Source organism: Apteryx rowi, unplaced genomic scaffold (genome assembly GCF_003343035.1).
Source record: "Apteryx rowi isolate R43461 unplaced genomic scaffold, aptRow1 scaffold_151, whole genome shotgun sequence".
Lineage (NCBI taxonomy): Eukaryota > Metazoa > Chordata > Aves > Apterygiformes > Apterygidae > Apteryx > Apteryx rowi.
Window position 1 is genome coordinate 1,530,143 of NW_020447764.1, and position 17,629 is coordinate 1,547,771.

At 40.4% G+C, this 17,629-nt stretch overlaps 1 protein-coding gene across 1 annotated transcript in view; it reads left to right on the forward strand.

Annotated features, from left to right (window-relative positions):
* Window positions 1–17,629, forward strand: part of RELN (reelin) — a 277,854-nt gene that overhangs the window by 12,785 nt on the left and 247,440 nt on the right. The window contains exon 2 of the mRNA XM_026059038.1: window positions 8,731–8,841. Within this exon, the coding sequence (XP_025914823.1) occupies window positions 8,731–8,841 (111 nt within the window). The remainder of the gene's footprint in view (window positions 1–8,730; window positions 8,842–17,629) is intronic.

The window sequence follows — 17,629 nt, forward strand, 5'->3', positions numbered from 1 at the left end:
AACAAATCTCTCTCTGTGCCAGCTGACATTCAATTTTTCCATGTGAAATGGAATGCCTGCAGCTGAGGGACACTGGCTGGGCCACATAAACGCTGGGCTATAAAACGTTTTAAGATACTCGTTTGGGAAAATCAGGTTCAAATCCTCTTACCTATATGAGAGCTTTAATTACTCCTCTGTTGGTTAAAAAGAAGGCCGCTATGGCAGTGGCCAGTCTTGTACCTCCTCTGTCGGGGCCTACCAAACTAGGCTGTGCCACTGTGTTTATTGATGCCAGCTGGAACTAAGCAACTCACTGCTCAGCGTGGCCAAATTCCTGGTGGCTGTGGAGCTGTCAGAAACAGATATTTACCTTCTCATTGTGACAAAAATTTAAGCTGGAGATTTTGATGCATGAGAACTCAGACTCTTTGGTCCAATTTTGGACTCGTGTACCTGTTTTAGGTGTTCCAGTCTGTTCACAGGTCTAGCCCTTAGATTCTTACTGTCCAGTGAGGTGCTGGCTTGGAAGCATCTGAGTCCTCGTAACAAATGTGACCAGTCCTTAGTAGTTTAAGAATATAAGAATAAGCTCTACTTATGTTGCTGCTGGTCTCATTATCGTGGCCTTGCTAGGAACTTTCAAAAAGATGTTGTAATGAGTAGTGTCTCTGTAAATAGTTTTTTTTACAAGACTAATAGGCTACTTTTTTGCATCACTGACAAATGATGTTTCTATATATCATGGTAGTGACATCTTGCCACACATCTGCAATCTATTTTCAGTATTCTGTTGCTCATTACCAGTTTTGGAAAGGAGCTGAAAAGCTAAGGAGACAAAGAGATCTGATGGAGCATGGGGCAGAACCATTGAAGCTGATAATGTAATGCAGAGCAATATCAGGTCTAACTTTAAGCTATCTAGAGCAAGGTTAAAAACTTTTAATGCTTTTTTAGTCCCTCCCTCCAAGAGTTATTGATAATTGGCATTACTGATGAAGTCATCATAAGTTAGAAATGATGCTGTGCAATATGCCATCAGTCCGAATTCAAGAAAAGTTAATTGGTGTTCTGTTGTGAATGTAGTGCTTTGGTGTAGGCTTTAGAAAACCATTATCTACAATGAGAACATCTTCAGCTGTGAGACTGCTGTCTCTGTTTGGTCTATGTTTATGTGTCTAACCATGCTGAAATGTCTTTATTTTTTTGTTTTCTCCCACCTACCTGGAGAAAATCAAAACCGGTATGAATAAGAATCCCATGGCTTTTTGCTTTTATTTATGCTGGATGCGATACAGACCTGTGGTTCACACTATCCTTAGGTATTTTTTGGTGTTCGCATTTGAAATTGCTGCATAATTATGAGTTCCTGGATTTTGGTTTCTTTTGAAAGCAAATACATTTACCAGCATATTATTTTGAACGCACGCCTCTAAAACTCTACTTGAGTGTTTTTCGGTTGCTTGTACTCTGATGTATAAGCAGCATGCCATACTTTAAATAAAGGATCAGAGCTTGTTCTCTCCTTTCTAGCAATTTTATATGTAGTTGACATTTCAGAGTATAGTCTGGTATTTTAAAGATTTGGCTCAGTATTAGCTGTACCTTGTAAGACAGTACTATGCAATGGGGATGGGTTTACGTTCGGGCCTGTGGTCAAGTATTGCATGATGGTAGCATTCAGGCACTGTTGCCTAAAAGACAAGACCAGCTTGGGAAGACATCTTCCCTGTGTCGACTGGTCTTTTGCGCAAACCCTTCCTGACCTGCTGGGACTGCAGATAAAGAGTTCAGAAATCCCCTTGTGGGACCCTACAGCTAAGCAACCATTCGCCTGTCCTGATGGTGTGGTGAGAACTCCCTAATGGAAGGAGCTGTCTCCACTGCAAAGAGCTGGTGCTGTTCTCAGCTGCGTGGGAAGTATGCAGCACTGAGCAGATAACCATCCAGTATATGCCAAGCATTTTTAAACTGTAAGTTACAAGAGTGGCATTAGCTATGACTGCTGCCAGATGTTAGTCAGAGAGCTGTTGTTTAGGGCTGGTAATTAGAGAAGGTCCGTTCACTTCAGTGTGCCTGTTGTAATCCTCTGGGTACATTGTGTGTCCAGTGCCTACTGGAGCGTTGTGGGTACAGCTTAACCAAACTCAGTATTTGCCAAAGAGGCAGCAGAAAATGATATTCAGAGGATGGAGTGTTTCAGTGCTGGTCTCCCAGGTGGATCCTCAAATTTGTTCATGAGTCAGTTGCCCTTTCTGATCTTTTGAGCTATACAAGTGAGACAGCGTTTGTATGCAAGTCTGTGAGCCAGGGCGATCCCAAATACACTGCCTTAGGATTGCATTCCCACTGCTAACGGTTTTAGAGAGTGTAAACCTCAACTTGGCTCTGAACATGGGGCAGTGTTGACCGCCTTTCTTGTGTTTGATGTCAGTCTCCATTTCTTTTTGTAGTTGCCTGTGAAAGTCGTGTCACTGGGAAGGAACAGAAGTCTCTCTGAACGGTGTCATTGCACACCTGACTTCCAGTACTTAGAGAATGATATATTTTTTTGAGGAGTCAAACAAACAAAAAAAAATAGCTTCAATATAAGCAATTTATTATCTAAGAGGAAAGTTTCCCACCATGGCCCAGGTGTACAGTGATGCAATATTACAATATTACGAGGAACTGGCTTTGACCTTCAAGGAATCTAAAAGCTGCCTGCCCTTGCTTTGATGCAAGAAAGTCCCATGTTTGTAAGTCTGCTGTCTGCAATGATCCTATTTCTCCTACCAAACTTATTTATGTTTTCTTCATAGTATACAAATGTACAGTTTTGCACTGAGGCTATGTGGCTTGTATACACAGTATACAGGGCTTCAAGGTTTGTTGCCTTAATTAATTCTTTCTCGAACCCTGTTAAATCTCCACTCATGGCATTTCTAGTGTTTTATCTGTATCTCTACATCTTGTCCTTTTCCTTGCCTTCAAGCTTCGGTGACTGTCATCAAGAGCAGCTGCAAATTCAGTAGAAATTTGGTATATATCACCCCTCTTAGCAGCATTCAACTGGTGCTAAAGATCAGCTAAATTCAGTAAGACCTGGTAGTGCTGCATATTTCCTGAGATGATCCCCTTCTGCTTTGCAGTTTTTCTGCCTGTGCAGTTTAGATGCAGTTGAGACTGTATTTTGAGTATCAGTCAGATTAAATTCATCCTTAAAGAGAATGTAAGGTAAATTACTTAACAGATTTATAAATTTCCATAATACTATATGTTATATATAGTATATAAACTGTACATAGTAAGTGTAAAATCACTGAAAACACAGTGAAAATGAAATTCCTAAGCACAGCGAGAGTTTCTTAGAAAAAACTGAAATTAACTACAGTTCAAAACCCAATTTGTTTCTCCTCTTATGCTGCTACCTCCACCTATGGTATAACTTCAGTCAGCATTTTTGCCACCCTACTTCCTCCTGATCCTCTTCCATCTTGAGATATGACAGCTCCCAGCATTGCTGGAGGCTTCACTGTTCCTCATCCCCAAGGAGGTACCAAATCCAGGTCTCTTGCAGAAAACTATCGTGGGAAGTGCATGGTGTCTCCAGAGAGATGCTGCCACATCTCATCAGTTCTCAATGAAATAGTACCCTGCAGCTCCCCGGAAACACAGGGCTGGCAGGATCAGGCCAGCGTGTGTGTTCATTTAGCTGATCTTTATAATGTGCTTTGAAGTGCGGTGTGTAAGGACTGGGCATTAAGTCTTGTTTTGCGGAAAATTGAACTGGAGGCGTTGTGGGTCTCAGAAATGCATTATGGGTGCCTGAAGGACTTGCGTGGCCACACTTTTGACAACATCCTACAGAAAGAGGGGTAGGGTAGAGTGACTATTACTGTGGTATTTCCCAGCTCCTGACATAATGTTCTTTCCAGGTAGGCATTTCCTAGGCTTTTAAAAAACAAACTGAAGTTATCCAATTAACCCATGAATTCGTATCCACATGACTCATGGACAGGAAAGTTTTATATCCATCAGACAAGCATTGTTCACTTGATTCAAAAGGTGGAGTAACAGATAACATAGTGGGTTGCCATTCTCAGTGTAGACAGGTGTGGGAAGGTGACCCACACTTTGCCATTGCATTTTACAGGTGTTTTCTGAGAGCAGAGGATGGGTGAGATTTGGAAACTGCGCTCCGGGCTGGCTGCGGAGGGTGTGCTCCACTGCAGACAGTGCTGGTGTCCATCTCTTGCCCAGCTTCAAGTCTTTTTCTTTAACCAACCTTGCTTTCTAATCTCAGCATATCTTCTCGCCTCCCTTTCCTGTTTCCTCTGGTTTCTTCTCCTCCCACACAGGGAGTCTTGATTGGACACACACTGCCTCCTCTGGCTCGTGTCTGGTCTCTCCTCCTGTCCGTGTGCGAGTCCCTTTTACTGAACTCCAGTTTTCCCAGGCCACAGCTGCAGATCCCATTGCTTCTCCTCTTCCTTGTCTTCTCTCAGCTCCTCTGCCCATCGCCTGTCATCTCCTCCCCTCACTTCCCAGTTCCTCTTCTCCAGTCTCTCTTGCCACCTTTCCTGCGTGGGTTTCAGAGTCACCGAATTCCCCATCCCAGCTCACTCGCTTTCCTCCTACCTTCTGATCTGTTTTTGACTCCTATGTTCAAGGTAATGGGGATGGTATCTGATCAGATTTGGGGGGCAGCTTCATTTTTGTGACAGTTTGCAAGTTTTTTGAACTTTTTGTGAAGTGAGATTATGCTGAATTGATATTTTCTCATCAGAAGACTTAGACTTTTGATTTGGATCCCTTTCTCCTCCCCTTTCTTTCCAATCAGCAGACATAACGTTCTGGTTAAAACACTGAGAAACTTCGCACGTTAAAACATCATTGGAACTGATATCTCTATGAAGCACTTCTGCTTCAACAAAGCAGTATATTTAGACTAAAATATATTTCACAGAAATTTTTTTAACAAGCACTGTTAGTCAGCACTCAAATCAGAGAGAACTCTGAGCGTGTTAAATGAGGACAGAATCTCCAGAAATATTTAGCTGCTAAAAATGAAAATGTGTCTATTGAGCATGTGTGAACTCTGATTTTTTCCATGTGTATACAATTTGTCCAAATTTGGAGGAGAACTTTCACACCAAGGCATACCCTTTGGAAATTTCAGTTCCCTGCTTCAAAGTGAAAGAGCTGTTGAAAGCAAAGGACACTGGAATTTTTCAACCAGAGCAACACAATGTTTTCCTCTAACCTCATCTCAGAAATGAATGAACGATTTTGACTGAAATTCCTTCTCCCTCCAGGAATTAAATCAGTCTGAGGCAGACAGTTACCATGAAAAATAAAGAAAAGCCCAAGAGGATAAAAATTGGCAAACATCTCAGGAACTGAAAATAGAGCCTTATAATGGGAAATGTTGGGCAGCCTTTAAAATAGCAGTTATCAGCCTCGCCTACAGTGTTTGAGGGGTGTTACTGTGCAGTCAGACCCCTGGGTGTGTTGTTCCTAGCACAACCCTCTTGCATTTCTCGGAAAGATGGTCTCGGTCTATCACTAGGCAATTTCAAGGCAGCTGAGGGCCTCCTTAGCGCATCTGTGCTGTGGGCTCCTGGCTCCCACCGGCTCTCTCGTGAACTCCCTGTCCTTCCCTGCCATGCTGGATGCCACATGATGAGCAGGACCTCCCCGTGCGCTTGGGGTGGCAGTGCCTGGCGTCCCCCCTAGTTGCTGTCCAGTCCCTGGGGCAGCCCCACGCTTTGCCGCTCGCCCAAGTTGCTCTGCTGGGGAAGGGTGTTGGGGCAGAGCGGCGTGAGGCACGCCAGTGGGCCCTTGCCCAAGCGCCAGCCGTGCACCTCCAGATGCTTTCCAAGGTCCCCATGGGTCTTGGCGTCAGTCCTCACTCCTGAAGCACCAGATATTTGGCAACAACTGCATATGAACTAAGCCAGCATAAAGGCAGAAGCAATGGGATCTCGGAGGAGTCTTCTTGCTGACTGAGGGACGGGAATTTAAGAGCCCTTAATAGCAAGCTCTAGTCCCAATATCAAATCATGGTCCTGTTGCTGGCCTGTACACTAGCTTTCCTGTGCTTGGTCATTAACGTTTGACATACTGAGTATTTTCTTTCATGTGAATTTGATGTATTTCACCATTGGCTAGAGAAAAAAAATCATCACTGAGAATGTCATGGTTAATTTTTTTCCTCTTGAAGAACTATGAAATTATTCTGAAATGTATGACATGTGTATAATAACAGTCTAGTGCTCTGTTTTAAAAAATGTGCTAGAGGCGTTGTGCAGTTTCCCAGAGGCTTAATGAGGGAGCCATACTGTGTTGGAAATTTTTCAACAATAAAAATTGACCTATTACATGCCCATGTAAAATGGGGGTTGACAATCATACAAATATGTCCAAAATCAAATACAGGCATTGTAAAATATCACTCCTTTCCCAGAGAGAGACTGGTCACCTGTTCACAGTAGGATTTTGCATTATATGCTATTCAATAAAGAGTAAGATGCTTCCCCACAGGGAAACAAAATGGTAGCAAAGTACTGGCCCAGTGCCCTTCTATCAATGCTTTTCACTGACTGCTTTTCCCAAGTCTTCAAAAATAATGCATAGGCATATTTTTCAACATATGTTTTGCCTTTTGTCAGTTTAGAAGCACAAAGGGAATAAAAGGTTCTGCATTATTCACCACTTCATCATCACACACAGGAAGAATTCATTGTTTGCTTGTTTGATTTTCTTTTTCCCTCCATAATACTTATTTTACTTTCTAAAAATTTAATCTCTTTTGCTGTTCTTTTAACACATCAGAAGTGGCCACTTCTTAAAAACTGAGCATATGACTCTGAACCTACTATCTGCATTCAGGGGAAGTGTCTGTTGTAAAACACTGAAATTTAGAGTTTTGGGAGCAGAGGAACTGGGTTCAGGAATTATCCCATCTACTATTGAATAATCAAAGAAAGGAAGATAATTAAATATAGACAGATGAAGGATAAATTAAATATAGTAAATATTGCTCCTCTGTTGAGGAGCCAACAAAATAAGCCACTCAATGTTTTGCATGTTCTTTGTATATTTAATAGTAAGCTTGAAGCAATATGTATCCCAGATTAACCACTGAATGACTGGGGATTAAAAAAAAATTGTTTCACTGCTGTATGTATAATCGCAAGTAAGTGTACTAGGATCTAGCAGTCCCTTGCTTCAGTGTCCCAGTCCATCGCTAGCTCATGATATATGAGCAGTATGGGGAAGTGGAGGGTGGTGTAAGGAGAGGCAGCAATTGCTGCCAAGCGCTGATGCTGTGTGTTAAGAGGGGAGAAAAGGATAAAGTCTAAAAGCAGAACCAGCATGGTAGCTAAGGTATTGATGTACCTTCAGTGTACAAGGCTAGAAGTCATGAGGCTCTTCTTCAACATGGAGATCTTGTTGTGTGGATCCCTCTGCTGCAACACAGCTTACCTTTATTTAACTAAATATGGGTAAAGATTTACAATAAAACAATGTAGAAAAGGATGATAGGCAGAAAAATATAAGGGGAGAAAGAGAAGAAAAATTACCTCATTGTAAAGCTATCTAATTAATTTTTTTGTAAAATTTCCTAGTTCCAATTTTCAATTCAGAGGTACACAACCTAGTGTTAGAGAGAATGTAAAAAACATAAATATGAACAGGAGATTATTAAGAAACAAATAACATTGCTGTGGGATCAGAGAAGTCAAGCTGGGCATATAGGATATTGCATTTGTATCATAGGAAAAACCTATCACTTAATAATTCAGGTCTGTCCAAGATAGAGCCACTGAAGCTGATTATATGCATACAGTGATAATATCTGAAAGTTACCAAATAAAAATGTGAGAATTAGCGTTTACAAAAAAAGTTGCAAGCATTATCAGTTTTAGTAAAGAATACCTCTATTCCAGTGTTACCCATAAGTGTTATTTGGATGATAACTTTACTGATAATATTTAAGAATCTATTAAAAATACATTCATGAGTTATTTCAATGCACATAATCTGTAATGACTCAGGTTCCCATATAACTTAAATGTTCAATACTACAATGCATATAACAACTATATCTTAACACTCTGTTTAAACAACTATAACTTAACATTCTATTTAAATCCAGAAAGAGCAATACCGTAATCCTGGTTATTTCATTGCGGGTACTATATTCTAATGTCCTGACAATTACTTATGAGCCATATATCCAATGCTGCTTTTTACAAGCTCACTGTGCATCTATTTTACAGTGTAGCACAGTTTTGTGCTGCTAGCAAAGGAAGCCTCCCAAGCAGAGATGGACACAACTGTCCTTTTGGTGTTCATTTCAGATCCTGTTGTAATGCTCAATTTGTGTCTGGCTCCTGCTGCAGATGATTACTAGTACATGACTTATGATTCATTTAGGAATAGAAGCTGACTCAGACACCAGTAGCCAGTCGTTTACCTCTAAAATAGTCAATTTTCTTTAAGTAAACCCTGAGGAAGTTGTAAAAGTGCATACAGAAACTTGGTACACATAGCTTGAACACTGAATAAGATGTTTGGGAAAATTACATGGGAAAGCTAAGTTAAAGTCACTAAAGTGTCATAAGTACCAGGGGAAATCAGGCAAGTTTACTGTATGGAACACATAGCTGAGACCTAATTCAAGGGTAAGAGTATTTACAGAACTATACAGGATCTTAAATACTGCTTATAAATACTTACAGATATTTTATTCTCTCATTTCAGTGACTATATCAACAAGCACCTTCTTTGATGGCTTACTGGTAACTGGACTCTACACATCTACCAGTGTTCAGGCTTCCCAGAGTGTTGGTGGTTCCAGTGCTTTTGGCTTTGGTAAGTCCAATGTAGTTTACATTTGATCCTGCTCAGAATTCTGCAACCCAGAGTAATAAATATTTGGCTGTACAGAGCACATTAATAAGAACACAGTTACCTAAACAGCTTAGTTTAGACCAATTAATCATCAATACATGAAAGTTAGTGGGAGCCAGTGAGATAGGGCAGTGGTGGGTTTTGGACAGTTTTTATTTTTTCCTCCACTTTCCCCTCCTTTGGTCAGCCCTGGTACTGATGTACTGAATTATATGAATTTAGAGAGAGAGAAGTCTCAGCAGAGAAACTAATCAAAATAGCCATTTCTAAATGGTACAATATTCAGTATAAACTGAAGCATTAAGTTCAAAGCATCTAACTGTTCTTAGACTGAAAAACTGAATCCTTTGAGCTCAGTGTAAACCTACTTTCCAAAGCCACTTAGCAGTAGTTTCTTTCTTACAACCGAAATGTTGGTTAATGCATTTTATATAGCCAATTATTTTCCACATAGGGAAAAATGGGATTTTAGTAAAAAGGTTGGGATGGTTTTTGCAAATTTAACATATACTTCACGTTCTACTGTTACATTCAATGATAGAAACTAGGCTAGTTGTACTAAGAACAATCACTTTTGGAAAATCTCTTCTAAATTTGTGTAATTTACCACTATACATTTTGCAGTTCATTATTTGTAATATTCTTTATGTTCTTACGAAAAATCTAAAAAAAAAATTAGTGAATTAGCATAGCAGAGAGATTATCATCTATACTGAAGGTACTGATGGATACAGTTTGCATGTTTTCATCTTCTACTTCCAAAATTTTACCTGCAGCTCTCAAAATTTGATCAAGATTTCTATCTGTGCATTTCTATTTTTTCATCTAACTACTGCCTCCAGTCTCCCACTTATCTGGACGATATCTTAGTGATATCAGTTACTTTGGAGGAACTTCAAGTGGCCCTTAGCAAACAATCCAGGATAAATTTACAGAAATGAGTACAAAGTTGTATCTCTGATACAACTGTGGTGCATTTGCAATAACATGTTTAATAATTAATTAATAACTTATATATTTAATTTACTTAAATATGTATTTTTCCAGAAGAAGGAATACTGCTGTTTCGCCTTCCCCACAGTGTTCATTACAAGATGAGCAGGATCTGATAGAGTAAGAGAGAAGGAGAGCACTTATCTCTGAAATTTTTGGGATGGTCAACCTACAAACTATAATCTTGCAATAAAATAGGTGCTTGTGTCTTGTCATTAGGGAGATCTTGATTCTTTACTGAAAACTCATCAAGCAAGGTATATATCATGTTTAATCACATCTAAATAATTTAAGAATGAAGATTAAGTAAAATATTTAAGAACCTAGATAGTTTTGTGCATTTACAAAAATATGTATATATTTTTTCCTACATTTCTATCTTTGTTCATAGAAAGGGACTGTTATAGTGGGTATCTCAGTGTGTCAGATATTGAAGGAAAAAAAGACATGGCCTTTTTTAATCTGTCAACATTTTGTGTTATTTTAACCATTCAGTTGTTGGTAAGATAATCAACAACCAGACTGGTTAAATGTGCATTCTATGCACCAAAAGAAAATCCAAGCCTACAGGCTGGAAAAGTATTAAAGCTGAAGATATGCAAAAGCGGTCACGCATAGTTAGAACTACTTCATTTTGCTTGTCAATACGAGTTCTGAAACATAATGCCTGAGGGAGGTCTACTGTTCAATTATGGATATTCCTTTATCCATTTCAGGGAAAATCTATTTCCATCCATGACCTTTCTTCTGATCTTTATGCAGGCACACTGTAGAGTCAGTTGTGTTACAATTGTTAGTTATGCAGCATTTTAGATAAAAATCTCATTTTGCTGTTTGTCTTTGCTAGCTCCTAAACTTGTATATATATTGAAGAAAACTATCAGACTGAGTCTAAAGAGCTGATGCTCTAGTGCTCTGTCTTTGAAGTCACAGTAGAAGGTAAATACTGAAGAAAAAACGGCAACAGCTTGTAGATTTAGGGTTATGTGAATGTTCAATCCATGATGCACTGAGGGCTCCCAGGACTGGAACTACGTAAACTTGTTCTTTCTCCTCTCTTCAGTGAGAGGTGAGAAGGTTGACCTCTTCCAAAAAGCATTTAGCATGTGGATGATCTGCTCTTAAAAATTAACAGTGTTTAAAAATCTACAGCCTCCAGGAGAAAGAGAGTAGTCTCCACAATATTTAATACACTGTTTAATATAATAATAGGTGGGAATGCCATTACTTTGTTTTCTGAAGAAAACACAAAGCGCTTTCTCAGGTAAGCCTGGATCCATTTGTTTTATCATCGTTTCTAATTAGCAAGGCAGCAGCTTTTGCTTTCCATTGAGTAAACATGATGTTCAGCTTGGGTTTAGCTCACTCGAAATTAACTTTTTTAAAATGTTGAAGACTATGTAAGATTCAGAGACCTCCATTTGAAGACTTAAGTGGCTTGTCATAGAGTAGACAGGGGGCCAAAGCTGGGCCTTTAAAAATCTGGAGATAGGAATATTCTGAAATTGGGTTGATAGCAGTTGCTTACAGAGCAGGGAAGAATGATTTTTCTCCCTTGCAAGTATTACCACTGAAGTGCTCTTGTCTGTGTTACACAGGAGGTCACACTAGATTATCATAATCTTCCAGTCTGTCTTGACTCTATGAAGTCTTCCCAACATACACGAATCTGCCTTTTGTACCGTAAGTTACTATATTGTGGCTACAATTATCTTTTAATTACCTAATTTAGGAAGCCACTTGATGAAGGCACAATCATTGTCAGTTATCTTAGTTGGTTCACCACATCAGGAGCCTTTAAAGAAAGAAGATAAAATATGTTAACGCTAACAAATTTAATTCTTAGGATTATGTTTTCTTTGGGATTTTTTGGTATATATTGCGTAGCCAAATAAATAAAGTGCTTGTGGTTTCCTCTGTGGGATTATACTAACGTGAAACTTGCTGAAATATTTATTTGGGAAGCCTTTTAACTCCTAATGGCGCTAGGGAAAAATGAGTAAGCTTTGTCGGATAAAACTTAATAGTGGTCTTAAGTATTCATTTTTTGTCCCAAGCTGAACCTTTGTTTGGGTTCAGAAAACAGTAAAACTAATTTTGTAAAGCTAAAACTAGAACTGGGATAATACATAAATGTTTATTTGAAACCTCACTAGCCAAGCTGTGAGCGTGAGCTCTGAGTTACAGAAATGAACCTTAAATCTAGCTTTTAAACATAGTGTTTCTTTTTTTAGTAAGATCCCTTGATACGACGGATATGCTAAATTGCATCTTTCCGTTATTGTTTCTACTCTTATTTCCCAGTCAGTCTGGCGTGGGTCTGGGGCTCGGTTACGCTTTCCTTCAGCTTTGTGCTCCAGCTTTGTTCCCACTCTTCATCTTCCCCTTTCTCACCTCCGCTGCCGTCGGTCCGCCCCAGCATCAGTCCCACCCCGCTCCACTTCCTGTGGTGTCCCCCCATCCCCGCGTCGCCCTCCCTTTGCCTGCTCTTGGTGCGGGGAGCCCGGGCGATGTTCAGCCGCTCTCCGGGCGCGGGGCGGCCGTCGGCACTCCCAGGCTGCCCTCCCGCACGGCCGCCGTCTCCGACGGTCGGGTAGGGCTCTCACTGCTTGCGGTCTTCCAAGAACGTAAGATAAAGTGGGAGAGCAGGGCTAGGAAGCTGCAGATCTGGTGGCGGGGTTCGACAGGAGCGACGGCTCGCAAACGGGATTAAGGCTCACTGGGTTTGGCAGGTGGTGGGGCTACCGTCCTGCACCTCAGGATAAGTACGAGAACACCGTGAAACTTCTCCAAAGCCTTATGCGCTCGGCATCAAGGTCACAATGCCATTTCTGCAATTTCCACCGTTAAAGGAGAAGATTAGAGCGTAATCCCTCCGCAGCGATGAGGAGCCCTGCGTGCCGAGAGCCTGCACGTGTCTCGTTGCGTGAAATGGTCCCGCGCGGCGGGCTGGAGCTGAGCGCGCGTGCTGGGCCACGCACGTCAAAGGCCGCCTTTGACCTGCGAGTCACACCGAATCGCTCCCGTCCGCGTTCTTCCCAGCGCGACCCAGCGCCCTGGTAGATTTTCATGTCATGAGCATATGACAAGTTATTTAAATTTTGAGTTTGGTCTAATTAGTTTCTTTCTTGTTTGCAAACTGCGGTGAAAGCTGTAGGCCTTTATAGTTCAGCAAAAATATATCTCATTTTATGTAAAACTGTTATTAATTACCAGCATGTTTACATTTTAATAAGTCCAGAATAAACAAGTTATTTTAGGATAATATTTGTATATACATTAATCTTTTAACCTTAAATTAAAAGATCCTTTTAAAAGTACATAGGCTCTATTGTTTCCAGTATAGAAAGAGGATTCAAAGCTCTCATTACACTGGAAATTGTTGCCGCAGGCCTAATTCAGTAATAGAAAATCTTTTGGCTTATTTTCTGTAAAGGTTTACACAACTTTAAACTTATTGTCTTTTAAAACAGATGTCTCCTTTCTGCGGCAAGGTCCTAAACTGCTGGCAAATTTTAGGTTTTGTTTAATTCTGTAAGCTACTTTATAAGAACCTTTGAGAGTTATCTGGAAACATTTTAATATCTGAACAGGGGAATCGCATCTGCTAGAAAGCAGTAAAATAGAATATGAAAGATACTCTTTTAAAAGATCATCTTGCAGTCTTTTCTCTTGCAGTTCATTGCTTCCATGCTATGAAGGTTCTCATATTCCGGAGGGGAGCCTCCGGAGACGCCGAGCCAGTGGTGCGCCGTGCCCCTGCGCCAGCGAGGGGCTGCGAGCACTGCCGAGCCTTCTCTGGCTTGGGTTTGGCATCAGTTTATGCGCAAACGCCGATGGTTCTGGGGCAATGTTTTGCTTTTGAATGTTGCCAGATAAAGGAAAACATCCCCCACTAACATTGTAAGGAGGTGGAAAAAAAGCCAACTGTTGGATTTTGCTTTTCAGGCGAGCTGATGAAATTGTTCCCTGCTGCTCAGCCTTTGCCCCTCCGTACTTGTTCACAGCTTTAAAAATTAAGGAATGATCTCTAAATGCCAGCTTTTAAGAAAAAAAGTTTTCGACTGTGTCCATAAGACTGCTCTTGAAGTGCAGTTTTGTTACTAACTGAAATTGCTGTAGAGCCCTGCTTCACTCTGTGACAAGCCAAATGGGCTGCAGGACCCTCCCTTCACACCGGAGATATTTGCCAGAAACCAAACAGATGGTAAACTAGGAAGAAATGACCCTCAGCATCCTCATTAGAACAGTTGGGGAAGTTTTAATAGGCCCCCATTTGCCTTGTGCTGTATCTAATACCCTTTGAACTGCCACTTTTTTTTGTTGTTTGTTACAAGTCAGCTACTGCCATGTATATTTTAATAGGGATTATCAAATACAATTTGCCCAGAAGATGTACTGGCCCTCCACTGTTAATTAGCAAAGTTTAAATAATCACTGAGTTCTGGAATAATTGGAAAGAAACGCTGTTTCTCCTGCCAATGTATAATTACTAATTAACAGGAAGATAAAATATTTGTATAGAGGTCATATCTTGGAGAATTTGTTAACAGTCAATTAAATGGTGAATTGGTGCCAAACTGATATTGGTCAAGAAAGTTTACACATGAGTTTAGTTTTAAGATACATCCCCCTATAAGTAGTCTGTAACAAAATCGTGATGACCATAAAACTTTCAAAGTTTGTGTGTCATGACATTTAATTTCCATTAAAGTGTACTTATGGCTAGAAGTTGACCTTTCTACATAAAGTGCTTGACTGTCATGTATGGTGTGCATTACAGAAACAATTTCAATTTTATAGCTGAGTATGTTTTCTTTTTCGTGGCAGAGGTGATAATTGCCCATGCTTACCTGTTGAGGAAAGGAGGACTGTGTCCTTAAGTATTCCACTTACTAAGAAAAAAAATTCCCCAAATGGAAATGTCTGGGGCAGACAGCAATACCCAGAGGGTGGAGGAACCGGCTTGCTAGAGAGAGCCTACACAGAAAATACTTATGTTGGCCTAATAGGAGTCTACTTTGGCCCAGTCCCACCTTAAACACCTTCACCCCCTTCTGCAGGTCACCTTAGGGAAGAGCAGGGCAGGGTGGCCCCGTTTCTGCTCGGCCGACGAGCTCTGTGGCAGGAGAAGTCGGCGGCGGGCTGGGACAGGGACGGCGTGGGGACAGTCCTCTTCCCGCCTCCCGGGCCCTCTCTGCCCTGACCCCCGCCACGGCAGCAGCAACGCAGCCCTGGTTCTGGGGCATCAACACCTGGTTTTGCCTGCTATGCAGGGAAGCCCCCAGTTACACTACAAGTGTTTTTTATTATTTCTTTTATAAAGCATTAAAAGCTCCTATTAGCAGTGGTGTGGTCAAGGATGAAAAGGAGAATGAACCTACATAAAAGTGTGGCACGCGTGATGTTGCTTGTATTGGTTAGCTTTGCGTAGCGAGTGCGGGAGAGAGGTTAACACCACCAGCAGCGCTTAGTGCTTTGCATATGAAACGATAGGTGGTCACCGCAGTGGAGACAGAGGAGGATATTTTACAGTGTGGCAGCGCTCGTAAAGGGGCCCCCAGAGTTTTTAAACAAGAAAATGCCTTTAGAGGCAGTTTTATATAGCTAAAAACAGAGTGCTAATTGATGTGTTGGGGCCAGCTCTGGTCCAATTTAGTAGGTGCATTTATTCAGTAGTGATGCTCTTCTAGTTCTTATATACATTTGTTTTTCTCCATTGGGATGGCCAGAAAATGGTATGGTGAAAACTTAGAGCATCATTGAATTTTAATGTGATCTTTTTTACTGCATTTTAATTTATAATAAAATGCATATAGTAAAAAACTAAAGTAAAAGTTTGTGAAGGGACCACATCAGTTTTTTCACTGTTTCATATCCCTGAGAAGATTTTGGTCCCAATAAGGTATGGAATTCATTAGAAATATATTAAGAGATTAAAATATTTATTGTGACAGCTTGCTGAATTTTATCTAACAGCTATCAAAAGTAGTAAGTAATCCTATTCTAAGTGTGCAAGACTGTAGATCATTTTAATAGTCTAAAATAACAGACTATATTTATATATATAAAATAAACATCTTTATATTTTTTATTTATATATATATATATACACACACACACACACGCACACACACATATACATGCATACATTTTTGTTCCTGGCAAACTAAATCATTCACACTCCTTTTTTCATCCTAGTTTCAAGTACCATGTTTCATTGCTGCACTCTGAATGCCGTAAGTCAGCACATCCCTAATTTTTATTTTTGTAAAAAACAGGTTCAGTGGGAGGTTGTAGCGTTATCTCCATTTTACCAGCACTAAATTAAAAACAGTGATTAAGATTGAAAGTATGCGGTGAGTTTGGCATCCGCTTTAAGCTGACTACAATCTGATTTTTGGAGATACTCAACACTGCATAGCGATTCGTATGTTGAAAGCTCCTGTTAATTACAGTGTTGGTTGAAAGGACTCAGCACTTCCACATATCAGCCCCTACATATCGCGCTTTCGTTAAAAAACTGACAAAAAAAACAGCTGGAAGAAAAGGAAATGGGGGCAGCCAGACTTGGAATTGGTCTGGCCATTTTTTGCATAGAAGTTAGCAGTTAAAATACTCATGGAGTTTGTGGAGGCCTTGAACTGCCTGCTCTTATACCCCAGGACACAGCTAAGGGAATAGCAAGACATTGCGGAGAGAGTGATCTAGCTTTTCAGCTAATTCTCCATGATGTTTTCTGTGCTTGGGGAAATTTGTGGAAGTTTGCTGAGCTGCTTGTTTTCATTGAAATCTTACTTTAAAATCCATCTTTGCTATGTTGATAGGTGAATCACTCCTATTTGGCGTTGATTAGAGAAATGTCAGTGTATGACTCAATTCTTTTATTATTATTATTTTATTTTCTCACTGTAACATTTGTCTTATTTGTTCACCAGTTAATTAGAGCGTGATCTCTAAAGAGAGGGCATTGTTCTTTATTATTCTATCCAGACACACTGGCACAATAAAACCCGATCTTTAACTGTTCGTGACTTGTTATAATATGGATAATAGTACATAAAAGTCAAGGAAAAACAAATTAGCCTTCATTGACTGCAGCAGCAATAACAAAATACATTGCCCTCTAAAAGACGTTGTCTTTATGCTTTGAGAGCCCCATTCAGATGGATTGACAGGCTGAAGTTGAAATAGCATGGTAGTTCTTAGTAACAGAGAAGTATCTTGATAAAGTGGGGAAAAAAGGCCGTCATCTAGAAGTTTAGGGCCATCTTAAAATTGCTTTGTGTGTGTGTATGCCTCAAGAATATATTAAGCAAATGTTCCCATGGCTGCATGAACCTCACACTGCTAATGCGCCTGCCTGCGTCGGTTCTTGTCCCGTGCTCGTTTCTGCAATCACAACTGTCCCATGTTGCTGGAATCAGTCAGAGCCCCCTCTTCATAACTTTCCTGTTTTGCCAGGCCTATTATTTTCCTGGCATTTTGTGTTTATCAGAATGCGATCACATATTCAAGCTGAAATTACTGGGCTCTTGGACTTCATCAATTAAGATGCATTGAAGCCTCTTGCAAATTTGAAATAATATTGGGAAACGGTTATTATTGTAATTTGAAGACAAGTTTGTAAACTAATTTCTGGCGCATAACAACAAACAAATGTTGAGATCAGACTGCTTTCCCCATATCTGCCAATTTGTGAGTATTCGTAGTCAGAGAGAAGGAGGGATTATGCCTCTGCGTGGGCACACGGTCA